This window comes from Opisthorchis viverrini (assembly GCF_000715545.1).
Source record: "Opisthorchis viverrini unplaced genomic scaffold opera_v5_154, whole genome shotgun sequence".
Classification (NCBI taxonomy): domain Eukaryota; kingdom Metazoa; phylum Platyhelminthes; class Trematoda; order Opisthorchiida; family Opisthorchiidae; genus Opisthorchis; species Opisthorchis viverrini.
Window position 1 is genome coordinate 300443 of NW_008751809.1, and position 25556 is coordinate 325998.

Below are 25556 nucleotides of genomic sequence, written 5' to 3' on the forward strand. Positions count from 1 at the left end.
GTTTGTTGACACGATAGTTTTTTGTTCATGGTCACACAACGCTCGTTTGAGCGGTCGTCCTCCTGTTCTGGCGTAATTATTCCGGTAGGCCCACACCAAAGGGAAGCACTTATTAGAGCTCATCCGCAGTGTATATCCGATGACCGTGCCGGGATTTGAACCCCGGACATCTGGCAAGCTAGGCAAGCTGCCCCACCAACGCACGTTGGACGCATCAGAATTTTCATGTCTTATCAGGTGAACGTGCTCACACTTGAGTGATGTGACTGGTGTGCCCGACTGATCGAACGACGACCCAGTAACTGTCCTGGTGGTGACGATCGATTGACCCGCTAATCACTTGAAACCCACTGGGCAACCTTTGGGTTGCAGTTTTGGGGTTTTGCGGGATAGTTAGTTCAGCTGCGCAGAAGCCTTTCTCCATTTAACCGAAAAGTATCGAATTGTTACGCTGTCTTTTTTCATCTGTGAACCTGTGTTCTGCATGGTCTTAATTCGATGATATTGTACATGTCTCGGTAATCGAACCTGAAGGCAAACCGCGCTTACGGTGCGTTGTTACATTACTAGCCCTGGCATAAAAGTAGGAAGACGAAATGTGTGTCACGTCACCTTAGAATCTGAACTACTCACCAGTTTGGAAGTGTTCCTTTGGTAATCATTTCGATAAAAAGATGAAAAGAGAAGGTCGCAATGGGCAGTGATGACGAAAACCACCTTTGCTGACAAACTAAGGGAGATGCTCCTCGTAGACCTTCACACGCCCACTGGTTTTTGGAACGTAAGTTTTGTAGAAGTGCGGGGGGGGGGGACACTGCCACGAAGAGTTGCAATCGACCCTAGAAGACAAGAACTATTGACTTTTCATGTGTGGTGTTCAATAGGTTGTCACAAGGTAAATTTGTTGTCAATTCATCCATGACCGAGACAATAGTTTTTGTTGCTTTCCACGACTTTGCTTCTTGCAAGTATTGTTAATCGTCGTAGTACGTCTGAGTAAATTAGGTGCGGAAGTCCTTGACTTATTGCCACATTCAGATTTTTGATCTTTCACATACGGGAATGACGACAGACATGTCAAATTCCTCTGGCACTTCCTTCGTTTTCCAAATTATATGAAAGTTTCTTTCAGGCTGTAAGCTAGCCATTCCCTGTTATTCTCAAAAAGTACAGAGGCAAAGTTCAGAACCGCTCTCTTTGATCCCCTTCAAAATTCCTACTTCGTTTTTAACTGTATCTTGTCCCTGAATCAATCTATTCACATCCGATCGTGAAGTTGGTGGTGCTTGGGTTGTTTCACTTGGAACCTTAGACGGGTTAAGTTGTTCTTCTAATTGTCCCGCCCACCGTAACAGACGAGAGAACTTAAAATGGATTTCTTTCTCTGTAATAACGTCACTGGCCGGCAGTTCTTGTTTGGTGTGGTGAACAGATTGAGAAGGAGTCCATCAGTTTCCACTTCTGAGGTTCCGAGCCAAGCTTCCTGTCGGAGATCTTGTTGAATCATGTTGTCGGCTCGTTCTGGGTCGCTTTTCGCGCCTCGACCGGGAATATGGATCCTTATGGGATCCGACTTAAACTGGGTTCAGCTTCGTTTCGGAACGCACAAAAAAAGCGAATTCGTAGTGCTGTTGGTCTTTAGGGGGAATGGCGCGAGCCAGGGGATCATGCGATTCCATACATGTGTTCCAGAGAGGGTTAATTTTGAACACACGATCGCTTTCTATTCGAATGGTTACGGTTAGGAGAACACCATATAACACGATGTCCCTTTCTGCGATGAAAGCTTGAGCGCGTGATAAATAGATGGTACTTGTCCCCCAGCTGTTTGAATTGCTTGCCGTTATCAGTTCTTGGAGAACCCAAATCAAATCTACCAGTCCTTCCCACATATTGTTGAAATCACCAGGTAGAATAGTGACGTCCGTCTACTATTCCGTCCCGAAAAGTTTTTGAATTCCTCATACTGGTGCATTGGCCACACGATTGAGGCTACGGGGAGTTGCTTCCAGATTACTCGCCACTCGGAGAGTGAAACATGGATCTCAGCTGCCTTGGGTTGTGTTTACTGGGCCCTGTATCTGTGTTTCTTACACAAGTCGAATTCGAGGGAGGAAAGGTTATGATCAAGAGAAGCATGATGATCTGTTTGGCATAGACTTCGAACAGATTCCTTGGTGTTGACTGTATATGTTTAATTTCCATTTCTCTAGGTGGAGGGTTGGCACTTGGCACCGAATTTACAGGGCTACGAGCAAACACGTCAGTGTTGGCAGTTAAATTTGACGAAGCAAAGGAACCGTATCTACACTACTTGGACGGATTTTACTAGCTCAAGCTTAGGAGAGTGGTTTGATTGAGGCACTCCAACTCCAGCATACAATGCAAAGCGAGAAGGTAGGAGTTTTCTCTGGGACCTTACCCGTAGCTTTTGATCCAAGAATATGGCCTAGGTGGAAACACATGTTACGGTTTTCTTGGAGTTGGCTTCCTGATTAATAACTTAGTCATCTAACCCAGCTGTGTAGCTCAGGGTTTCAGGGAGTAAGATATAATTGTCTGAATTCCAATGCTCCTTCATCAGACAGGTGTTTTTGTGCAACAATAAGCCTTTAAGCTATTTCGACCGTATCGAGTGATGCACCTTTGGACGTTCGAATCGTGCGGTTTCGAGTGATAGCCTCTCTTAGCCTATCCTTTTTTGGAGAGACAGCATTCTTGCGTCCACAGTGGTGACCTGGAGGAAACCCTGCCGCCTTCACGCTCCTGTGTCAAACGACGGTATCGTTTTTCTCCCCCCAGGACTTCATATGATTATTCGCAGTACGGACACTTTGTCTGACTGCTCCCGTTTACCTTTGCTGGCACAGCTAAACCTTGTGGGACGGAGTTCCAGCCGGTGTAGTCAACCAGTTCACTGCAACGCTCAAACCCGACCACTACATCAAGGCATTCGCCATTGATCACGACGCCGCATTAGTAGAATAGGTCTCGAGGCCCAACTATACGCTTCGGTGAATCGGTGAACCGGTGAATCGGTCCAGATCTGTTTCATGGAAATTCGTCATTGTCGCTGTCAACACTGGTGAATAGGAAGCATGGTCGGTGTAGGTGACTTGATGTCATCCAGGAAATCCGGCATATAACCTTCCGGTGTCTTCACTGAAGATAATCGTTTTCTGTGAGAAAACGTCTCGTCGCTCCTGACTTACCAGACTGTAGTAGATGAAGGCCTCAGCCCATTTGTACAGATATCCGTCCATTAGACGGCCTCCTCTTCGCAATATAGCGTGCTAGACGTGGTCAAAGTGTTCGATGAAGTACTCGAAGACTAAAGACTGTGCTATGTTCGCCCCCTTTTTTCCATACCTCACGAGCAACATGTTGATAACTCATGAGCCCGATCAGTGAACCCGTGCAAGTTGAATGCATCGCCCTTTTAGTTGTTCTGACAGAGCTACCCTGTTTCTTCAAGACGATAGTTATGAGGAAGTTTGATGCCAGGCAGTTTTGTCCTTTGGGAACGGTCTGATAATTCCTGCACCTTCCGCTCGCCCTGCGGTTGTTCCATTCTACTCGAACGAACTTCGTGAATCCAGGTTGTGCAAAGCCTTCCCGATGTTTTTCTCATTTCTAGCAATATATTAGTTAGGACAACATTGAACGTCCAAAGCATCAAGTCGGTGACTACGTACAGAGAGGGTGCCACAGCTGAAGGATTTACTCTGGAAGGTACCGGCAAGCGTAATCCAATACTGAGCTTACAAGTTTTGTAAATGGGGTTAAGTAAATCTCAAAACTGATTTTCCGAGAACTGTCGGTATCCATATAGGCCGTAGAATAATGGGCAACTTTATGCAGCACCTAAACATGGACTACTGCACATTAGAGGTCCTAAAACTTATCGTTATTTGGTGTTAAAGTTGAAAAAATATTCTTTTCTGCCGAACGATATGCGAATTTTAAAGGTGGCGGATTCTCAACTGGTAAAATACCGTCATCATTATCAGTGTTCAACACTGATACTTCGCTGCCGTACGCAAAATACCACAGGCGGCACTACGATATTGTGAGCCTCAAGGTACCGTTAAGGGGTTTCGCATGTGACGAGGAGGACGCTACTGAATTGGCGTTTGAATCACATGAAGGCCATCCGCAACCATGAAACTTTGCTGCGCTTCCGGTCGATGTTGAATGTGTTTTCCAATAGACAAACTCGAATAGACTCCAGACCTGACAGAGTGCGCCGACGAAATTAACTCATGATTCAAAGTTCTCTCTGATGATTCTACCCTCAATCCTCTTCCTACTTTTTCGCAGTTTGCTCTTGACTGTGCAAATCCTCTAGGTTCATCTCCAAACGAAAGCCATGCTAATCTAGGGACGTCCTCCGTACACAAACCCTCACGTTTTTTCCATGTTTAAGTCCAAATTTTACTGCTGATCTTGCCTCATGAGCAGCAGCAATCCGGGATACCTTCATAGCCGACCCGTCCTCCGAGTGAAAGCTTCTGTAAGATAAATAAGTGAGCTGTTTGCATTGAATGGGGTGGATCCAGGACAAGGATTTGGTGGGTGATCAGTGAGTTGAAACAGACAGTACGAATAGATGACCAGCTGACCGGTGAGCTCAAGGATCAACTGACCGGTAGCCGATATCTAACTTTGTTGGTGCTCGGGTTTCAGCCTAAAAAGAGGTATTGAATGACAATTAACTGGAAGTCACTGTGTCTATTAATGCACTTTTTCCGTTTTTCATGTGGACATTTTGAGTACATTTTTCTAAATTTTTGGATCATATGATCTCCCACTCCATAACTAGCGCTAACGTCTCAGTGGTACACAGGGGGTGCACATGCCCTTTACCACCGGCACAACAACCTCAACTCAACTCTCCACAATGAGGACCATTGTTTTAACCGTTGCTGTTTGTTACTGTCGCAGTTTGAAGCTAAATCTAACTCACATCTTGTGTTAGGAAGCCTTCAAGTTCAGATCTAATAACCGTCTTTTTCAAAAAGAACGTCACTGTAACACCAATCTGGTCGTGTGGTCCGACGCACTCATGCACACCCGGCCCACAAGGTCAGCGTTTCGTTAGACCATCTGAATGCGCTAAAATGCACTTGTTGACATGCCAGTGATCATGTCAGTGGATGTATTTTACTAGTACATGTACTGTTGACGCTTTGAAATGTGATGGTTGCAGAATCCTTTTTAGATGGTAGACCCAGTTGACATTCTGGGTAGAAATTCGCAACATTTGTCCCACTAAATGCAGCTTCCGGCCATATTTTACTGTGTGTGAACACTACTCACAGCTCAAGCCTGTTTAATATATATTCAGCGCGTGTCGCCCGGTAGTCGCATATTGGCTTTATTCCGCGGCTGATCATCAGATGAACTGAAGTAGGCCGAAACTAGCTTCCAAGTCTTTGTCTCTGAGTCTTGTAGTTTTCCTTTGCGATCTGAGACACACCTGCGTTTTACTCTTAACCTTGAACCCACGCTCTAAAATTTATAGATCTTTTCACTAGGATATTAGCAAGCACCTAGGCCCTCCGATGCACGATCGACCCATAAAGTTGTACAAAACTGCCTTTTTGATTGAAGTAATCGCCATCTTTCTTATCTCGACTGGTCACCGATTATGCCGAGGGATGGGGAAATGGAACTCATAAATACATCTATTTTAGCGAGATACACTTATTTGCAAACGAATTTGGTTTTGCGAGAGACTCATCTAGAATCCAGCTAGATTTCTCGCTTATGACGTACTTACCTGATGAACCCGGCCTCTGCCACTCGACTTCCCCCTGTCTAGGCTTGGGCGACCTGGCAGTATCCCAGCCCTCGTGCCTCCTTCATGTGGCATGGCAGCTAGGCACCGGAAGGGTGCTACAGCTGAACGATTACCTGATGAACCCCAAGAAGGGCGAAACCGGTTGTGGGCTGTCCAAGAATTTTCAGTAACCTTATAAGTAATGTATTGCGTCTATAGATCTGTCTTACTTTTATCAAATTTGTCCAAACTTTTCCTATTGACGACAGCCTCTTCAAATGTAAACCAGTGTTTCTTTAGTAGGGGACAAAGCATCCTCGGATCATCAGATATCAAACTCTTAATTTGCTGTGGGAAAACAAAATCATGTACTTCAGAAAAAAACTTGTTAGGATAAACAGAAGATTGCGACACGTCAGAGTAAACACGAAAGCCTAAATACGGGGACCAACAGATTGTCCACTTGTACCCATTCCTTACTTCCGCGAAAGCCAGCAGTAACATTAATGGGTCAGAATGGGAGCATCAATTTCGTAGTCATCTCTAGATGACTCGTAACGTTTAACTTCCATATTAACAGTTGTGGTCAATATTAGTGCGTTAAGTGAAGAACGTATCCGCAAACGCCGCACATAACTAGGGAGAGCAGCTGTCATTACTTCAAGCTTACCTGGCTATGTATGCAATATGAACGAAACACATAACGTGTTGAACGACACAGTTATTGCGTTGAAAAAACTGCATCATTACTTGGCAGAACGCCTCCAACGCCTATTGTAGCTATCATGTTTTCGGAAGAGATGTACCTTTGCTACCCGCTCCATTGAACGTGGTGCAAATATTATGCAGTCCACGTATCAACCGTTCAGTAGTCTTTGAGCATTAGACTTCGCCTGGCTATTGGAGAAATCTTCAAGCTTCATCACTTCAAATGGGTACCAATCGCTGTCGAATATTTGGATGCAAGTTGATGAACCTATTAAGGAAGAGACATCGTGGTTTTCCCGAAGAGTATTCCTTATTGAAGAGTTTTCCGCCGCCTCGAGAAACCATTCTGAAGAAAACCAAAACGTTCCCCCATCGAGGTTCTTCCTCGTATGATGCAGTACATGTTTTCTTCACGAGATCGACGTATCCGGACGGCTTAAACAACGTTTTTGAGTGTGCAGTGTGATGTCGTTTCAGCAGTTACTGTTATCGAGAATACATACTGGATAAACGTGGTGAGTCCGCATAGTGTTGGTCAGCCCTGTCATCTAGGTTAATGTGATTGAGTAATTTTCTTGTCATTGGGATAAAGTGGGATAAGGATCTCTTAATACTAATGCCAGATAAGGAACACAAAGCAAAATCGTTCAAAGTGAATCTCTGTACAGCGAAGCAGTTATATTTGTCGGTAACTGGATAAGTATCGAGCTGTCATGCTTTACCTCGCCCGCTGTTCCATATTCGTCAACTACAGACCTTCAATCTGTATGGTAAACGTCACACGTCTTAACGAACGGTGCCGTTCTAGAGACCGGAAGGTTCGTTCTTCGAACGCATCTCTGGCATTTCCATTGTTCCTGTCAAGGCTTGGCAGTATCTTAGCCCTTGTGCTTCCCTCGGATGGCATGTTGGCTAGGTATCGACAGTGTTTCACACGAGCGACTATTATCCTATTAAAAAAGGAATAGCTTATGTAGGGACACTGTCTGTGGCACTGTCTTATAGCATTAACCGTTGGACATGACTGTCAACCAGTAAGCCTGGGTAACTGATACAGGACATTTCCCCCAATATTGCCTCCTCTTGCGGATTAGGCGAGCCGCTTATGGGACCAGAAAGTATCCCGTCCATGTTCTGGGGTGGTTTTTCTCTCGCCAGTAAAGGACCTTGACAGAAAATTAGAACTGACCGACCAACGAATAAAATAGATGTTCTGACGACTGAATCCAACCGAGGCATCGGTCCATTTGCTTGGGAAAAAAGCGGTGTTTTTCTAACTTGGCTGTGCAGAATAATGCACACTAAGAACTCGGCACGTTAAGTTGTTGGTTTTCCAGAGTCGGGGCGCTGATACTTATTTCGAAACCACTAGCTATTATGTCAGTAGTGTCCTTTTAGAGTGTCAAAATATTTGATGTAACAGCCCCTCACGAAGGCTGTACGTTTCGCTTGTTCGTTTTTATCGTGATTGTTATGTTCATCGCTGCTATCTGAGTTACTGAACCTATATGTATAGCTGTCCACTTTGTCTTCCAACACTCAATTGCTACTTGTCGTGTGGCGCGTGCGTGACCGACTCAGAAAGTACCCCGTTTATTTCCTTGTTCAGCCTTTAATTTTAATTCCTCCGTTTCTTTTCTGTGTAATTCAAAAGTGACCTTGATTTGTTCCTTTTATTCGAAAATGTCTTCAGCATTTCCACCCCTACGTACTCTTCAATGCACGTGCTGTGCTTAGGTCATCGCTGAGGTCATGGATAACTGAGGACACGTTGTCATATGTTCGGTAGCTTAAGTGTGGCAGAGTCGTGTTGTAACATGGTTTTTTAACTGCAAACAACTGAGACAGTATGGGGATAAGTCGGACGTCTTTTCCGGCTTAGCAGACAAACGTTTGCTAGCAGCACGACGTTTATCGTTGGTTGCTATCAGCGCAACGATTCGGTGAGGGTTACGATTTTGCTGTTCAGCAGTAGTTTGCTTCTTGACCAAGCATTCGTAGTGGTAATCACCACCTGTCTACCAGTGGCGTTGTTAAGTGTGCTGAATTAAAATCGGAGTAAAATTGAATGACGCCTGTTTATTTTGGTTTAGTGTGATGAAATGAAAGCTCTAAATACATTCGGTTGGCGGATTCGAATTTGTGTGTGGTCGGTGGTAAACAACTCTCGCTGTTGCCCGGGGTACACCATCGCTCAAAACTACGGTGCCCCTATGTGGTTCGCTGCTCCGTACCTCTGGTCCGAGTAGCTGGTTTCGATCTGTTCGGTTTCATCTCTTTATTTACTTTTTCTTTTGACATGCACCCCCGCAAAATGGAATTGCTGAGTTGTATCAAACGGGAAACGTAGTCGAATCTCATGTCTAGTACGAGTTGTAAAGGTTTAACTTGAATGAGATGATTCAGACCGTTGGCACAAATAATTGTAGCTTTTCCTCTACTGAACAGATCACTTAGCCTATCTATCTTCGGCACGGCCTACAGTGTCCCCATCGGAATAAGCCTTCTTGTTCTTGCCAAACGTTTGTTTCCGCATCACCAAGGCTAATGACACTAATCATCAGGTTTCCAGTCCATCCGGTTTCAGGACTCCAGTGACAGGTGACTTTCTGATGTCGTCCGATTTTGACTACCGTTCCAGTGTTTGCTGACTGTGGCGCCAGGCCTATTTGGTTGTTCGGATTGGCGCTGGAGCGCTCTGGACATTTGGAAATTTTTAAGCCTATGGATGTGACTTTCCGTGGCCATAGATGTATGGATCCAGTGGTTTGTTGGCTGTGTCTAGCTGACCTTGTGCATGTCTCGGGTGCGCATTATGAGTAGTGCGGGCCACCGAGTCATCCTTCGTATCCGCTGTGGATTTCCTCACAATCATGGGCTGTCAGTTGGGCCTGTTGATTGCCTTACTGCTGCTTCTCTCCTGTCCACTCCCGCAAACAAAGGATCATCAGCCATTTGCTCTAGTGGCCCACCGCAAACCGCAGATGGCCCTATCCTGCGCTTTGTTCTTTTGCCTTGGCCCGATGTAACAGGCGAATCTGGAAACGGATATTAGCATAAATGTCCTTGTGGATGAACTTGAAGTAACAGTGAAGTATTTCTCGAACCCTTCAGCGTACGATGTGGTTTAGTACATGATGTGGGTATCAGGTAAGGGGTCTCTTTTAAGGCTGAGGTACTTATGGACTTTTCAACCTTGTCTAAGTTAAATTCACTTCACAAACTGCTGCACCAAAAACCCATTTTCCTGAGGTAAAAACAACGTACCTGGGTATCCGAGACAGGATCCTTGTGACCATCTCATGATGAATAAGCAATCACACGTTCGCTCATCTAACTGGTTCAACTTTCGAATATTTTTACGTCACAGATTAATTTCTGATACACACCTTTGTACTACTGCCCAGTGTACCGTTAAAACGGTAGAGGACTGTAGTAATAGAACAGCTGTCGCGGGCGGAAGATACGAGCAATACTCTACGACATTTTATTCCAAACATTGCAGACCGGAACCTGGGAGTGAGTTTAACTCAGCTGGTTTTGGCCTACTCTCGGTATGTGGTTCCTGTACAGATCTGCTGCGTGATCAAAGAATGCTCCTAGTCTGTCCCCAACTACTTGCGAATTGACAGTAATATGTTTGGCGCGTGCTGTATTCACCCCCAGGTCGATGATTGCAATCAGAATCAGTGCTTGAAGCACAGACATATTGATAAAACTTCTTTCCCTCACCAAGCTCTTCTTTTTATGAGTTTATGAGCGACAGACCTGTTGAATCCATTGTTAGAGTGCTGAGGTTGTACCAGGTGGAATACATAAAAGTGCCTATCGGACATGCAATGTCGCCACAGTTTGAATATTATCCCTGTAATGCGTGTTGCAAAAACGCACAGAGAGATTAAATTTACAAAAAGGCAAGCAGTGCCAAAATATGTGAAATTACGTGAAGGTGAAAACCGAAACTGACAGTATTGCGAATAGCGACAAAGTGTGAATGAGCTTTAGCACATTTTTCTTACAAGGAAAACATCGTTAACCGTAACCGCGAGCAGACTTGCTTGTCCCATGGGTTGTCCACCCAAACAACCAGCTTCGGTACTGAATATTTGCCTTCATTTATATATTGTGGTGCACTACTCATAAGGTTGCTGAAACCTCCTCGACAGCCTTCATTTGTTTTGTTTAAATGGAACAGCATGATTCATATCCATTGCTTACTCACTCCCGTATCCGGATAGTATTTATAACTTGTACTGTTCTAGCATCCACATTCTTTACGCTTGCTTTCTGGTTTCACAGTGTGGAGCTCATGCAGGATGTTATCGCCACGCCAGACCTGATTGTCGTACAACTGGAGCAAGATGTGTTCCTTCTTTTGCTCAAGGTAAGGTTTGTTCTCTCTGTCCCTGAACGGGTTTGCGCTGCTGCGATACTGCTGATTGGTCGCAACATTGCCTTGTTGTTGTATGGTTATCGCTTTGGCCCGACTTTTCGGATTCGTTGATGGAGAACGTGAAATGGGGTTGAACAATTATAGGTTCAAATTGGAGCGAAATTCGGTCTGTCACAAGCTCAATATTGTGAATTTTCCTCATGCTGTGCGCTGTTTGCACAAGGTCAGTGGCTGCATTTCCAAACTAATTTGGTTTTTCGAGAGACTCACCTGGAACCCAGCTGAATCTCTTGGTTTCGATGTTTCCAGGCAACTGAATGTGCTAAACTAGGCCACCTCATGTTTTATTCGCTACGATATTCGAGATATCGCGATACATGTATATTTTGCAATGCACTACTCATAAGGTTGCTGAAAACTCCTCGACAGCCTTCATTTGTTTTGTTTAAATGGAACAGCATGATTCATATCCATTGCTTACTCACTCCCGTATCCGGATAGTATTTATAACTTGTACTGTTCTAGCATCCACATTCTTTACGCTTGCTTTCTGGTTTCACAGTGTGGAGCTCATGCAGGATGTTATCGCCACGCCAGACCTGATTGTCGTACAACTGGAGCAAGATGTGTTCCTTCTTTTGCTCAAGGTAAGGTTTGTTCTCTCTGTCCCTGAACGGGTTTGCGCTGCTGCGATACTGCTGATTGGTCGCAACATTGCCTTGTTGTTGTATGGTTATCGCTTTGGCCCGACTTTTCGGATTCGTTGATGGAGAACGTGAAATGGGGTTGAACAATTATAGGTTCAAATTGGAGCGAAATTCGGTCTGTCACAAGCTCAATATTGTGAATTTTCCTCATGCTGTGCGCTGTTTGCACAAGGTCAGTGGCTGGCTAAGTGATCGCCGAATGTAATCACCTCAATCTAACTTGATTCGAAAGTTTTTATGAGTAGGAATAGTCCTATTTCGTGACTATGACGATAAGATGGTACTACTTTCTGCAACAGGAGTGCAAAGCAATTAAGTTTTCGTTCATTTAGTCGCCAAACATTGCCTCATTCATAGATTCTCGCCGAGGAAGTGTGGGTTAGAAGTTCTAACTGCCAAAACCGCACAGTCGAATCGCCCAACGGTAAACCGTTTTGAAAATGAATGTGTGTTGTGTCCCTGAAACTGCATTGAAGTAGTGAACCTCAACACGGTTCATATCAACTCAGATTATCGCTTTGCTCTAAAAGCTTTACTTTGTAGCCTCATTGATCAGTATTAGATTAACTGTGAAAGTTGACTGTTTGACGCACAAGTTTGGATCGTCGACAACCCTCAAAACAGTCTCGGTGTAGGTGCAGGTGCTGTGGGAACCCACAACCCTAAGTGTCTCATAGATGTTTATGGCATGAACAGACATGAGCATCATTTTACCGCAGTTTAATAATGATTTGGTCACTAAGACCAACCATGTGGCTACTTACTATTTCATATTCACCCCTGGCTCTTTTGAGTCATGTTCACAATCTTATATCATGTCGTGGTTCGTAATCATGTTGCAGCTCGTCTCAATGTAACTAAAAGGAAGACTGTTTACTACCACCACACTTACTGCTTGCAAGATGAACCTGTCGGAAGAGTTTTGTCTACTGCGTCGGTGTAGTTGACTTTGGACTATGGAACCTGCCAGCCGAATCATCACTGGGTCGAAATTCGGTTGGGAATTCGATGTTTTCCGGTATGTATCCTGAAACAAAGGCGGGTTCAATCTAAAAGAGATTTCACAGCGGTCCGGGTCTGTAATCGAGGCAAGGGAGGCGACCGACTGGGTCGGCAGTATATAATAGCAAGATCTATGTAGAAGTCTTGATATTCGCACTGTCAAGGTCGCTCGGGTGAAGTGATTGCGAAAAAGGCTGAATGAATCAAAAGGGTAGTAGTACTCAGAAACAGTTGAATCCTCTTCAAACTTATCCGAAACATGAGGCCCAGAAAATTACCGGTTAGTTGGTTCATTACACGAGAAGACGGTTTCAAAACTCATTCCAGTTTTTACCTTGAGAAACCTTTCCAATAACAACTTAGGTAGTCCCACACATCTATCATAGAGATCAGCACATCACTCACTTCGCAATGGGCTGTCAGTTTGTTCATTCTATTCGAACATGAAATACGCTTCTGGAGAGACCGTCCTATCTTGTTTGGCAGCGAAGAACTGAGTCGTTCACAGTCTAACAACCATGTACGAAGAGTGAAATGCCATTGAATCCCTAGAAGTTTATTTGGAAAAGGGTCTGGACGCAAGATGCATTAGTCTAGTCTCTATCGGGTATTACCCTGTGCTCACTACTCGTGAGAAACAGAATTCCTTCCGGGTGGTAGATGCATTGACTACATCTTCATCATGCGACAACTACTGACACACCGCCACACATAAAAGGGCAACAATCGTTAGCATAGACCTGAAAATAGTGCTCAACCCAGTCAACCTTGCTGTCCTATAGTGATATGTTGAGGACGCCTGTATCGTACTTGCCTAAGCTCTGTACTATGGCAAATGTGCTTGAACTTTTCAGTCGAGTGGCTTTTCGAGTTCACCCTCCCAAAAACGATCGTTGCACAGATTAGCTTTTGTCGTTTCTCCTCAGCCGCGTGGTCGAATAATTTATTCGAAAACTGTTTGCTGCATGCCGCTTCCAGTCTGCAGTTTATTCATGGAGCAGATGCATGAATACGCAGATGCCATCGTGCTACCCGATTCTCATTCGATTCCGATATGAAACACACTGAAAAATCGCAGTCGTGTCGATATGCCATCCCATACGCGCTTTCATGCGAAATGCCGCAGCAAAAGTGTAAGTACACCACCAAACCTGGTCATAGCACTGGAGCCGCTAGATGTAGTGAACCTTTTATGCCTAGCTGGAGAGTCGCGTCAAGCCGGTTAGCAGCGGTGCTGACAATTTGGATACTAGGATCACCAATGTTCACTCTGTTTTCCTCCGAATCGGACACTTTTGAGGTTACCGTGACAATCCATCGAGGTGCGGCAGCTCGTCTGCTTTTTCCTTACAACTATTAAACTTGCTAACTATGCATGCAAGACAAACTCGCTTCGGCTGTCTCTGACCGTCGGTTTTTTCAAAGTATTGAAAATGCATCGGGTTTGCAATGTGTACCTTTGACTGCGAATAAACTTCTTGTCCAACTGGTGACCTGATATGGCCATACTGTCTACACTGGTTGATTGCCGCACCCTGATCTGTGTACCAAACCAGATGGCTAACATGACCAGATGAAGAATGGAAACTATACCAAGAACTACCCTGGAGCATTTTGGCTGCGATCAACCATAAGCGCTCACCGTCGCAACAGTTTCACACATAGTGACATTGTTGTATCCGTTTTCCTATGCTCCATCGTCAGTTTCATCCTCCCTAACCTGCATGATTTGCTGCCCCATACTTGAGCTAGTCGAACCACCGTACGCATTTCCACGTCGAAGTGGGACATCTTCGTCACGATCCAGACGGGAGACTGTGCTTTCAGTTGGCAGTCTCTTGAATCTCTTGTTGAATTTTGGGGACCTAACTCAAACAAAAGCAGGCCATCGAAAAAATCCACCTCACGAGAAATCGAAATGTCATCAGTTGCTCTAATACGACGCGCTTCATTTTTTTCACCAATAGTCCCAATTCCCAGTTCAATACACTTGATACAGGTAAAGCAAAACCAATCACTTATTCGATGCGGTTGTTTGAGTCGGTTGCTCGTGTATTCATCCATTTACACGTGAATGAACTAATGGGATGAAGCAGTATGTCCGGTCAGTGGCTGCACCTGGTAATCTACTTCTCTAAACCTCATCCGGATTCACTCATCATTAGTTTGCAGTCTTCAGCATTTGTCAATATAGAGCTTTTTCCACAATATATTGTGAAGCCACCTCGCAGTTATTGTGGTAAATTTTCCTGGTTAATACTTTACTGATTTTTCTCAACCATGATGCCCTCTTTCGACCTGTTACACTCAAGGATAGATTGAAATCCTAAATCGTACAAGCGATTCAAACCAGGTATCGTGTTTTGTTTCTCTAGAATAAGTTTTCGCCGGCTTTTTTTACATGAGGTTGGTTTCAGTTACCTCTAATGTGGATGCACCTTTCAGATGAAACCACCTTTCGTCAGTCACTTCAAGTGGTCTCTCCATAAACCTTACTTATTGAAAATTTATTGGTTGATAGTATGTTTGTTTTAGACATTTTTGCTTTTGAATACAGCACCAAAAGTAGCGTCCTTGTTGACCTTCAGACATCATGAGATGAAATAGAGTCTGAGTAAATGTTCTCATTGGTTCCCTTAGTACGACAGTACTTACAAAGTAGATGAAAAATCCTGGACAGCCCATTGTCGGTTTTCCTCCTGTGTGAGCTTATTATTGGATAGGCCTAGTTTCCCAATTTCCATCAGTCTGACTTTTCATTTGAACGTATCTGCAGATAAACACTCAGTTGCAAATTAAGCTGATGTTCAAGAGAGATTCACTTTTCACCTCATTTGTACCTCTTATAATATTGTGCACAAAGACCGCCTCACGTACCGTTTCGAACGATATTCAATTTACCGAGTTGATATTCTTGGTATGACACTACTTACGACACTGGTGCAAACTCGTGGAGCTACTACTACTACTACCTGCTTTGTCCCCCTTAAAGCTCAACAAGAAGGCCTGCCCCCCCGAACTCACTGCTCTAACGGAAAGATTCAGTTGAGCCTCCGGTAAACAGCGACTTAATTTGTAAATGGTTCTTTATCTGCCCTTTCTCAGTGCTTCATTACAACTTCTGGAGCGAAAAGTCGTCCGTATACCTTGGCGTTCTTCGTGACGATTTTTTTGCCTTCTTACATCTCAGTACTAATGAACGTATTTCGTTCGGTTTTTCTTATTTTCCTATCAGTGGGTGTTCTTGCGCCAGCACGAAGACTATCAGTACCAACCGAACTCGCCGCTTCTGGAGGCTGCTTACGCCTACTTCACATCGGAAGGTGCGTGAGCTCCAATCGCGCTTTCGTGTTTTAATTGATCCTGGGGCACTGGCGTTTACTTTTTTCTCCATCTTTATCTTATTTATTGCTATCTATTATTTTTTTGTCTGCAAGTGAAACTCTCCCGTATTCCTATTTGATGCATGGCCCATAGTAGCTTTCCGGCTACTACTAACCTGAATAGATGTGATCTTCATTCTTAAATTATTGTACAACATCTGGCTCTTGAGTGAAGCTCGTCAACCTTAGTCCTGCAACAGGTGAAGATGCTTTTCAGATGGCATGGGGGGGTTTCAAGTGTTACTTCTCCACCGCCTTGTTTCCAGCATCACCCTGAAGCTAGGCCTCCGTTTGTGTTAGCCGTTTGGCACCCTGATACTCCAGAAAAAAACAGCCGCCTGTTTATGTTGGGTTGATATTTTGTTATTTCCGATTTTAAACCACTCCTAGACACCTGGAACCTCTGACGACTGCAAAATTAGGCGAATTAGTTTCCTTCAAACGCCATTGAACTGCTGGTCTTGTTGAACTTCTACTCCCTCTGCTTAGGGTTGGATGCTTCCACCGAAAGCGTGTTCGATAATGGTGCCCATTTTAAAAATGCGCTTACACTGAGAGGTTTATTGTTTGAACCACGTTGTAAAAACATTCTATGCATCTCTTGTTGAATTCACTTAAGGAAGTGCCCCGATGACTGTAAGCTAGATTCCGGCTGAGGCGGGATTACTTGGTTCGGAAATCGTCAAATGTTGAGACATCGCCATGCGTCTAGCCGCCCCACTATCTTGGTGTTCTTCGTCTCCAATATAAGCGGTCCGATTATACAACAGGCTGTTCCCCAAAAGTCCATAAATACCATGCACTGTTTGTGTTTCTATACGAGATCGTATGGGTAGTGTTACAAAATTCTCTGTTAGCAGCACTACCCAATGCAGGTAGGTACCTGTTGTCTTAATTTTTAATTTCCTAATTGCTGAGCTAGTGAGATGAGGACCCGCCGAATCGGTCTTTTGACAAGCGGATCAAACATAGTAGCTTGTTACGTGTCCCAAAATTATACCATTGTCTTTACTCACCGTCTCCGTGCGACTTCGTCCTATTATCCTGGCTTTGTTCACTTCGCGTTCCGGACACCCCTCTTCTGACTGGTAAACGTTGTTAGCGTTTGACTACTGACAACGAACAGTAGCACGTTGTCATCATTGCTGCCGTTTCCTCACTGTCCAAAGGCATCCGTTTTCTGTCAATTGTCCTGCCCTATTATTAGCTCCTATTCCTGTTTGATATCGCTTATATATGATTTTTTGAAGTACATCGAACTAGAGGCACCAAATAAGTTGATTCCATCTTTTAACTTCTCTCTAAATAACTACTCAATCAGTCTTTGGCGCTCTTCCGACTATGACCACTTCACCAAGGTGTTTCAATATTTTGATTGAAATCGATACCTGCGAGACCATTATCTCTAACTAATGCGACTCTAGGTATCCGTGAGTTTTGAGCTACTAGTTAATCAAAGATCAGGGATTAATTTTTCCCCGGCCGCTGATTACCTGTCCAACTGCTTGCATTGTTCCTGAGGCATTTGGGGTCTCGAAACACTATATCCATCTTGGTTGAAAAGACAATGTTGGCGGGTACCTGTAACAATTTATTTGGAGAGTGTTCAAAAAGTAGACCACTGGGATTTTATAAGTTGGTTTGTCTATAAGACTAGGGGTTTGTCGTTGTTCCCTGTAACCCGCTCGATACCTATATTTATCGATAACTGTATTTACCTGCAGCCATAACCCTTCACAATAACCTGTCACGTGTTTTTCACCTACCACCTAGATACCACTTTCCTAGAAACACCGGAGGGTGCTGTGTATGCTCCAGCATTTCGCTCTGTTCGATGGGAGTACATCGTGAACGTATACAAGACTACAGAACGTATGCTACGTGATCGTATTGTCCCAGAATGTGAGTCACCCCATCAACATTTTTTTAAATGTTATCTCAAATGCTTGTGTTGCATGGTGCACCTTAACGGAGGGAATCGGTCTCGACCTCCGTTGGTGTCTAACACTGTCAAGTGATTTACCTGATGTTCAGTAAAATCTTTCATTACCGATACCGGTGAAACGCCGCTTCTTCATTTTGGAGAAGGGAACATCTTCGCTGTCCAAAATGATGGCCATATGGATGATTACCCCCGTCATCATCTCCATGAAAAGCAACACCAACCTAGCAGATACTGGTAACTAACCTATAGTCGAGTGTGTAAACAGACGGGCATATTCAAGAACGAGAAGGCGGGTCTCGAATCGTTATGAGAAGGGGTCATTATTATGGTGCCAACACATCTGGATACTGATGAATGAATATGGGCCACCGCGAGGCAGTCTATTATTCGGCATTTCTAGGGAGAAGCCTTCTTGTTGGGATAGCCCACCATCTGGACGCGTGATGATGAATGTCTTTTCAGCTCTCTGGCGAATCGTTTTTTCTTCGTGGAGGTGCTTATTTGAAGGAATAATACAATGCTGTTTCCAAATAGCGTGCTGTTAAACAGGATGTTTCCAAGAATAGGTAGAATATTTCGACCCCAGTATTCCATGAGATACTTCCAAGAAGAGCGATGCTTGCCAGTTTCGATAGAAAATCACTTACTGTGTGCGTGCTGAACTGTAACAAAGAAGATCGAGGATGGAGTACTCTGGTTTACGTTTCGTTGTTCACACAAATCTATTCCACTTAACCCGTAAACTGTGGCAGTTTTGTGTGTCGGTGGGGTGGGGTGAGGGATCGGAGGTTTCCCTTCATGCAGCGATAGCCTCTAATCAGTACATATGTCCGTCCGGTGTACCTAAAGATCGTGGGACAGTCGCTCCGTCACAGTACTTTCGAAGTAAGAAAGATAAAGCAGACCGATTCCGTTCGGACTGTCGTGATCTGTTGGCTCCCTGGTTGACTCCTTGGATCTTGCACAACATTAGCGAGCGAAACTGGAACATCACTCGCTTTGGTCAAAATAGCATGCAGTGGTCCCCCCTCAACAATCTCAACAAAACGCAAGCAATGAACAACTGGTTCCAATAAATCTCAGAAACGCATCGTCATAGGAAAAAAAACGATGCAGCTCAGAAGATCTTAGTCCTAGAGAGAACTGAAAGTGAAGATGAGTCGATGCCAGAAGTATCGTTTACCGGAGCAATAGCTTAAGCCGATTGCATCCAGTGTTTTTCACCCTCATTCACCGGATATCTTGTCTGCGATAAACACAGTCCAACACAAGTGCCGCCAACTGCCGACTTCTAAAACCAGCAGCTAATTACGACATCGTTTATTTGTTCATTCCGTCCGTGCCTCTGGGTTCGTGCGGATAAATTTTGCAACTGCAGAGTGAAGAGGTCCTATGCTCCGCTTTCCACATGGGCGCGATTTTGGCCGTGCGCATCTTCTGTGGATAGAAGTGTGTATGCATATCTGGGTCCCTTATTGAAGTAAGGTGACCTCAGCACCTTTGTGGACCTCGCTGACCCAACATCCCTCCGAACTTTTCATGATTCAACTTCCAACGGACATACGACGTGGAAACCTACCCTGCTAAAAGGTGACTCCACGTGACATGTCATCAAGTGTGTGGGAGGAACAATGAAAGCTGCATGTACTCAATGCTTGTAAATAGTGACATGTGGAACTCACTGAGTGTGGTGTAATGGCGGTGCAGAGTGGATCGTATTTCCAGACCGGGGAGTGGCGATGATGAATTTTTTGAGACTATGCCTGCAAACTTCCTTTGGTTGCTCCCTATGTGTCTGTGGGGATAACAATGTATTGTTATTGGTGTAATCGTTTCACTCTACGTCCTATCCACTGTCACTCAAGAATGCACCCGGTGGAACAATGTGGAGCTCATCATATGGAACCGTTTGGTACAACACAACATCATTTCCCTTCCTTTTTATGGAAGTGATGTGGAGAGCAAGTGGGGTGACCGATAATAGCAAGGTGGTAGTGGTTCAATCTTTGTCGGAGATTGATCGGCAATGAGGCACGAAAAAAGCGGTTTTGCGTTTCAAACGAACACATTTCTTTAGTCCGGAAAACGACCATTATACATAGAACAAGTTAACTCGAAACATCGAAGCCCTATCATACCGGATTGTCCGATGTGGCTCAAGTTTTTTTAGCGACCATTCCGATACATTGAGTAATTACTCTGTCAAACAGACACGTCGTCCTTCTCACATGGTATCGACTTAACAAAGAAGACCTGTGTTATAAAATCACTGGCTTTGTCATTCGTGTTGGCCAATAACCCGACACGTTTGTGTGCTGGACAGCTGAACTGACGGACGGCGAATAACACACACGTGCTTTTGTGGTAAGAGATTCAGTCGGAACTTGCAAGTTGGGGGGGGGGGGGGGTATCACTGGAAGAACCTGCACAATTATAGCTAGCTGTAGGATGCAAATGGTTCCTTCGAAGATTTACCATCAGTGGTGCAATGGGAGACTGAATTTTGTGCTTAAACCGTCGAGGCTAGCAGAGCCTAAGCAAATTTTAAAACACAATCGAACTGATGGGTGTGTTTGAATTGGTTGTAAACTACATTCCCTTTGTCTTCAAACTGTTTTCACCTATATAGGTCAGAGGAAATGGGATTTGTTCGCAGATATTTTCTCCTGGCAAGCTCTGTGTTCGCTCCATGGGGGGTTTTGGAGAGGTGGTGCGGGCAATCTCTGAACTCTTTATCATTTGTGTGATTTCGTCTTTAGTCTATGTGCAGACAAGGATGACCTCCAGGCTGTACAGGACGGTTGAACAGCATCGCCATTATGGTCATTAAACTCCAAAGGTGATCTCATTCACTCCATCCAGGTGCTGTTTATTCATAATCGTGGTTCATTCAACCATGTACGGATGGTTAGCGTGCCATTATTTAGATTTCATCGTCTATTTGGGTCGAAACCATATCCCTCCCTTATATCCGATGTATTTTGGAAGTCAGTTGGGCCAAATTTTCGATTTTATGGCTGATGTTCACAATGAATCCATCTGTATTGAAGGAGTGCATAGGTCTGCCTTCTGAAGGACAACAGTTTTTATGTGTTAAAATCAGGTCCCCCACTTCCTGTGTGATTCATCGACAGGAGACTTTATGCACCCACACATCGACTTTACTGTCAACCTGAGCTGCGCTTGTTACTTTTCTGTCATTGGATTGTGAAGCAAGTTTTCATAAGTTTTCATATACAACCATGTGTTGGTCCGGATGTCCTAGTAGATGAAATTCGCCGTGATCCGTGCCTTGAGAATCTCAGGTATAGGGCGATGCATAGTCTTTGGTTTGAGAACCTTCCTTCTCCATCCTCGTGGATACTTCACCTCTCATTGCTGATGCCCCGTCGACGTGAACATATAGACTTTTTCGATTGCTCATCGTGCAAATTTGGTACGCAGCATAGTAGATAGGCCTCAAGGAGGCGAGTCTCACGAGAAAGGAATACACCCTGGGTTATATCCTATCTTATCGATCTTGCTGATACCGTCTCACGCAACAGACAACTCAAAAATGACAGGTGAACTCCGTTGAGGCACTTCGATTATGTAAACCACCGTCCAGGTTGTAGTTATTCTCCTTGCTCTTACACCAAATTATTCGAACATGAAGCAGTCTGGTTAACCAAGAGAAAGCTCCATAAACGACAGTACGGTTGTTGCACTGATCGTCGGTATCTTGATGCTGTTACTGCCGAGATCGCTCAGTGGTTAGAGCGTGTTTCGAACCCGACCTCTGCATCTCAATTTGGCTTATCTAGGCTTGGGCAACCCAGCAGTATCCCATCCATCTCGCTTTCTTCGAGTGGGATAGCAGTTAGGATTCTACAACTAAACAGATGCTGTTACTTGATTTTTCGTTTTGCGACCCATGTACCACTTGCGGTGTTATTATTTCTCAGCTCTCCATTCGGCATACTGGATTCTTTCGCATTTTTTGCTAACCATGAAGTAACACAGTTATTATTGGTCACCTCTGCATCCAATTTGGCTTATCTAGGCTTGGGCAACCCAGCAGTATCCCATCCATCTCGCTTTCTTCGAGTGGGATAGCAGTTAGGATTCTACAACTAAACAGATGCTGTTACTTGATTTTTCGTTTTGCGACCCATGTACCACTTGCGGTGTTATTATTTCTCAGCTCTCCATTCGGCATACTGGATTCTTTCGCATTTTTTGCTAACCATGAAGTAACACAGTTATTATTGGTCAGTATAATTGCACTGAGCTTTCCACTTACGTGCTCGGAAGGTCATAATAGTTTATAAAACGTCAGCATAAAAGTTCTGCTTTGAAAATCTCGTTTGCAGAAGCAATTTCTGAGGTTTTTTGTAAATGTGCTACTTATGGTTGTATGTGGGATGTGATACTGTCAGAGTGCCCAAACCCACACTGGAGGACCATTATGTTCCTTAACCCAAGTCCTTGACTCGAAAGCCTAACCGCAATGCGATGATGGTTAGCGTGATACCATCAGGATTGCCCACATTTTTAGGAGCAAGTCTCCACGTATTTTATGATCCCCAGCCTGGAGGACCAGCGGACTGTGTTAGCCAGATCAACGTGTTATGAGCGTCTCTAAGTATCACACTCAGACTTTCCAGTATAGTTTGATGGGTTATGGAGGTGAATATGCCGTCACAACGCTCCAGGGTACATTCGGGTCTCTTCGTTTGCGGGCGCACTTCATCAGTGGTGATAAGTGTAATAAGCCATTGAAATTTCTTGGGTTTTGCGATATATTTTCCCTGATGTGCAAACTGGTTTTGATGCGAGTGTTTTTGCGTTTTTCGTTATTGTCGGATTGGATGATCTTGTTGTCTTTTTTGTCTATTCGGACAGCCTGGCTATCCCAGGTGTTCTCTCGCCAGTGGCTTAGGCTACTCCGTATGCATGATCAACAAACAAGCCAGTCCAGATTAGGATCCTACACACGCAGCCACAGTAGTACCAGCAGTACTAGCACTGTTGGTGGCACACATTCCAGCCCAGTCCGGATTCGAACCACCCTGACCGCTCGGGAATCCTCCCCGGTCACCGACATGATGGGTGGAGAGGATAGCCCAAATCCCCCGTCCTCCCCGGACGACTTATCGGATGACGTGTTCTGGCTTACTTCCGAACGGTGTGGACGGCGGATTGACAACGGTGAAATGACCTACAGTTGGCGCTGGACCGGTTTTCACTTCGGTCTCGATGTGGTGGTGAAGTATAAACGCAGGTAAGTTTTTTTGGTTATGTGGACCGTTTTGTAAGCAATTCTGGGGTCGACCAATGAAGCGTTCGCAATCTACCCATCATAAGACTTGCAAATTTCCACACTAACAGGAGACAAGCTGGTATGACGCAAGGATGACTGGTGCTATATTTCGACCAAGCACATCTGAACTACTCTGCTCAACAGTTTTTCCATATGAAGACTGCATTCATCACTGCAAGCTGGATCGCGTGTCACGTTCACCGGGTGGTCGCCTGTATCCCGAATTCAGCATGTCGTTAAAACCTGAGACTTGGTCAAACTGAATGAATGGGGCGATCAAATGTGTGATTTCTGTTGCTTCTCATGATTAGGCTCCGATTTAACCTGGTCGGAGAACTCCCAAGCTGTTTGTCATCATCATCATCATCATCATCATCATCATCATCATCATACGCTCCAGGGTACATTCGGGTCTCTTCGTTTGCGGGCGCACTTCATCAGTGGTGATAAGTGTAATAAGCCATTGAAATTTCTTGGGTTTTGCGATATATTTTCCCTGATGTGCAAACTGGTTTTGATGCGAGTGTTTTTGCGTTTTTCGTTATTGTCGGATTGGATGATCTTGTTGTCTTTTTTGTCTATTCGGACAGCCTGGCTATCCCAGGTGTTCTCTCGCCAGTGGCTTAGGCTACTCCGTATGCATGATCAACAAACAAGCCAGTCCAGATTAGGATCCTACACACGCAGCCACAGTAGTACCAGCAGTACTAGCACTGTTGGTGGCACACATTCCAGCCCAGTCCGGATTCGAACCACCCTGACCGCTCGGGAATCCTCCCCGGTCACCGACATGATGGGTGGAGAGGATAGCCCAAATCCCCCGTCCTCCCCGGACGACTTATCGGATGACGTGTTCTGGCTTACTTCCGAACGGTGTGGACGGCGGATTGACAACGGTGAAATGACCTACAGTTGGCGCTGGACCGGTTTTCACTTCGGTCTCGATGTGGTGGTGAAGTATAAACGCAGGTAAGTTTTTTTGGTTATGTGGACCGTTTTGTAAGCAATTCTGGGGTCGACCAATGAAGCGTTCGCAATCTACCCATCATAAGACTTGCAAATTTCCACACTAACAGGAGACAAGCTGGTATGACGCAAGGATGACTGGTGCTATATTTCGACCAAGCACATCTGAACTACTCTGCTCAACAGTTTTTCCATATGAAGACTGCATTCATCACTGCAAGCTGGATCGCGTGTCACGTTCACCGGGTGGTCGCCTGTATCCCGAATTCAGCATGTCGTTAAAACCTGAGACTTGGTCAAACTGAATGAATGGGGCGATCAAATGTGTGATTTCTGTTGCTTCTCATGATTAGGCTCCGATTTAACCTGGTCGGAGAACTCCCAAGCTGTTTGTCATCATCATCATCATCATCATCATTGTCAGCTGTAATAACCGCGTACTCGTCGTACAGTGGTTGTAGCTGCCGCAGTTTCGTTCACCGATGCTTTGGAGGGGGGGGGGAAGGGTAGGTAGCTGCGCATTGCAGGCGGGAGTGGTTGTTCTGTTTATCGAGCTTGGTATTCCGCTTGCTGGGAGACATCATCTTTGCCTCGTTACAATTCATTCCCAGTTTATGTAAACTACTTGGCTCTGAAGGGTTGAGGTTCCTGATGTTTCTGGACGTTCCACCATCACTTCATCCACTCTTTGGGCACCGGCAGTACGGCACCGATATTTTTCATAATTGTCAGTCCTCCAGTGATGACGATTCTCCTTAGATTTTTAAGGACAATGCTTCTCGGCGTGGGGGAATTCCGTCGGTCATCAGTAGGCCTTCATTATCCGTAAGTTCCATTTGATAAACTTTCTGTTGATGGAGCAATAGCGATGAGTTATCGATCCTGTTCGTGCTGTGTGGCCGAATCTGCTATATATTCGCATGTTTTCCCTACCCACATCACCCACTGCTTAAATACCACGGAATTCAACTTTTCACGCCCGACATTTTTTCCAGTCCCGTGACTTGACCGATCCCTTCGGCTGTTTACCAGCTGCGCACCTCAAACAAAGCTTTCCTTGTCTGCAAATGAGTGCAACCAGTTGGCGTGTTCTGGAGCAACGTTTTGACGTATACCAACAAAGGAAGATACCTAAGTGCCCTTGCTGCTGACCAACTGTTAACCTTACGAGTTATATAGGTTGTCCCTTCTGCTACCTGCCTTTATAGTCATCATCATCATCGACAGCATGACATCAGTGTTCAACACTGCTTCACTGCCGTACAACCATGACTTATTTGAAAGCCTTATTGTGAAGAAAAGAATAAAGGTGGATGGGGGAAAGACTTTGTGCTAGCTTAACACAATCATTCCGAGGTGCCTACACCT

The 25556-nt window shown here is 44.8% G+C and overlaps 2 protein-coding genes across 2 annotated transcripts in view; both read left to right on the forward strand.

The window, feature by feature from the left end:
* Nucleotides 1–15827: 15827 nt before the first annotated feature.
* Nucleotides 15828–23849, forward strand: T265_14175 (hypothetical protein; the record flags this gene model as incomplete). Its single annotated transcript, XM_009172383.1, has 4 exons — nt 15828–15915; nt 17749–17877; nt 22805–23183; nt 23813–23849. Coding segments are annotated over 4 exons (633 nt in total), but the record flags the coding sequence as incomplete, so codon positions are not given.
* A 10-nt stretch (nt 23850–23859) lies between these two features.
* T265_06960 (hypothetical protein) overlaps nt 23860–25556 on the forward strand; it is a gene marked incomplete at both ends in the record, with an annotated part of 5827 nt that continues 4130 nt past the window's right edge. Inside the window, one exon of the mRNA XM_009172366.1 lies at nt 23860–24191. Within this exon, the coding sequence (XP_009170630.1) occupies nt 23860–24191 (332 nt within the window). The remainder of the gene's footprint in view (nt 24192–25556) is intronic.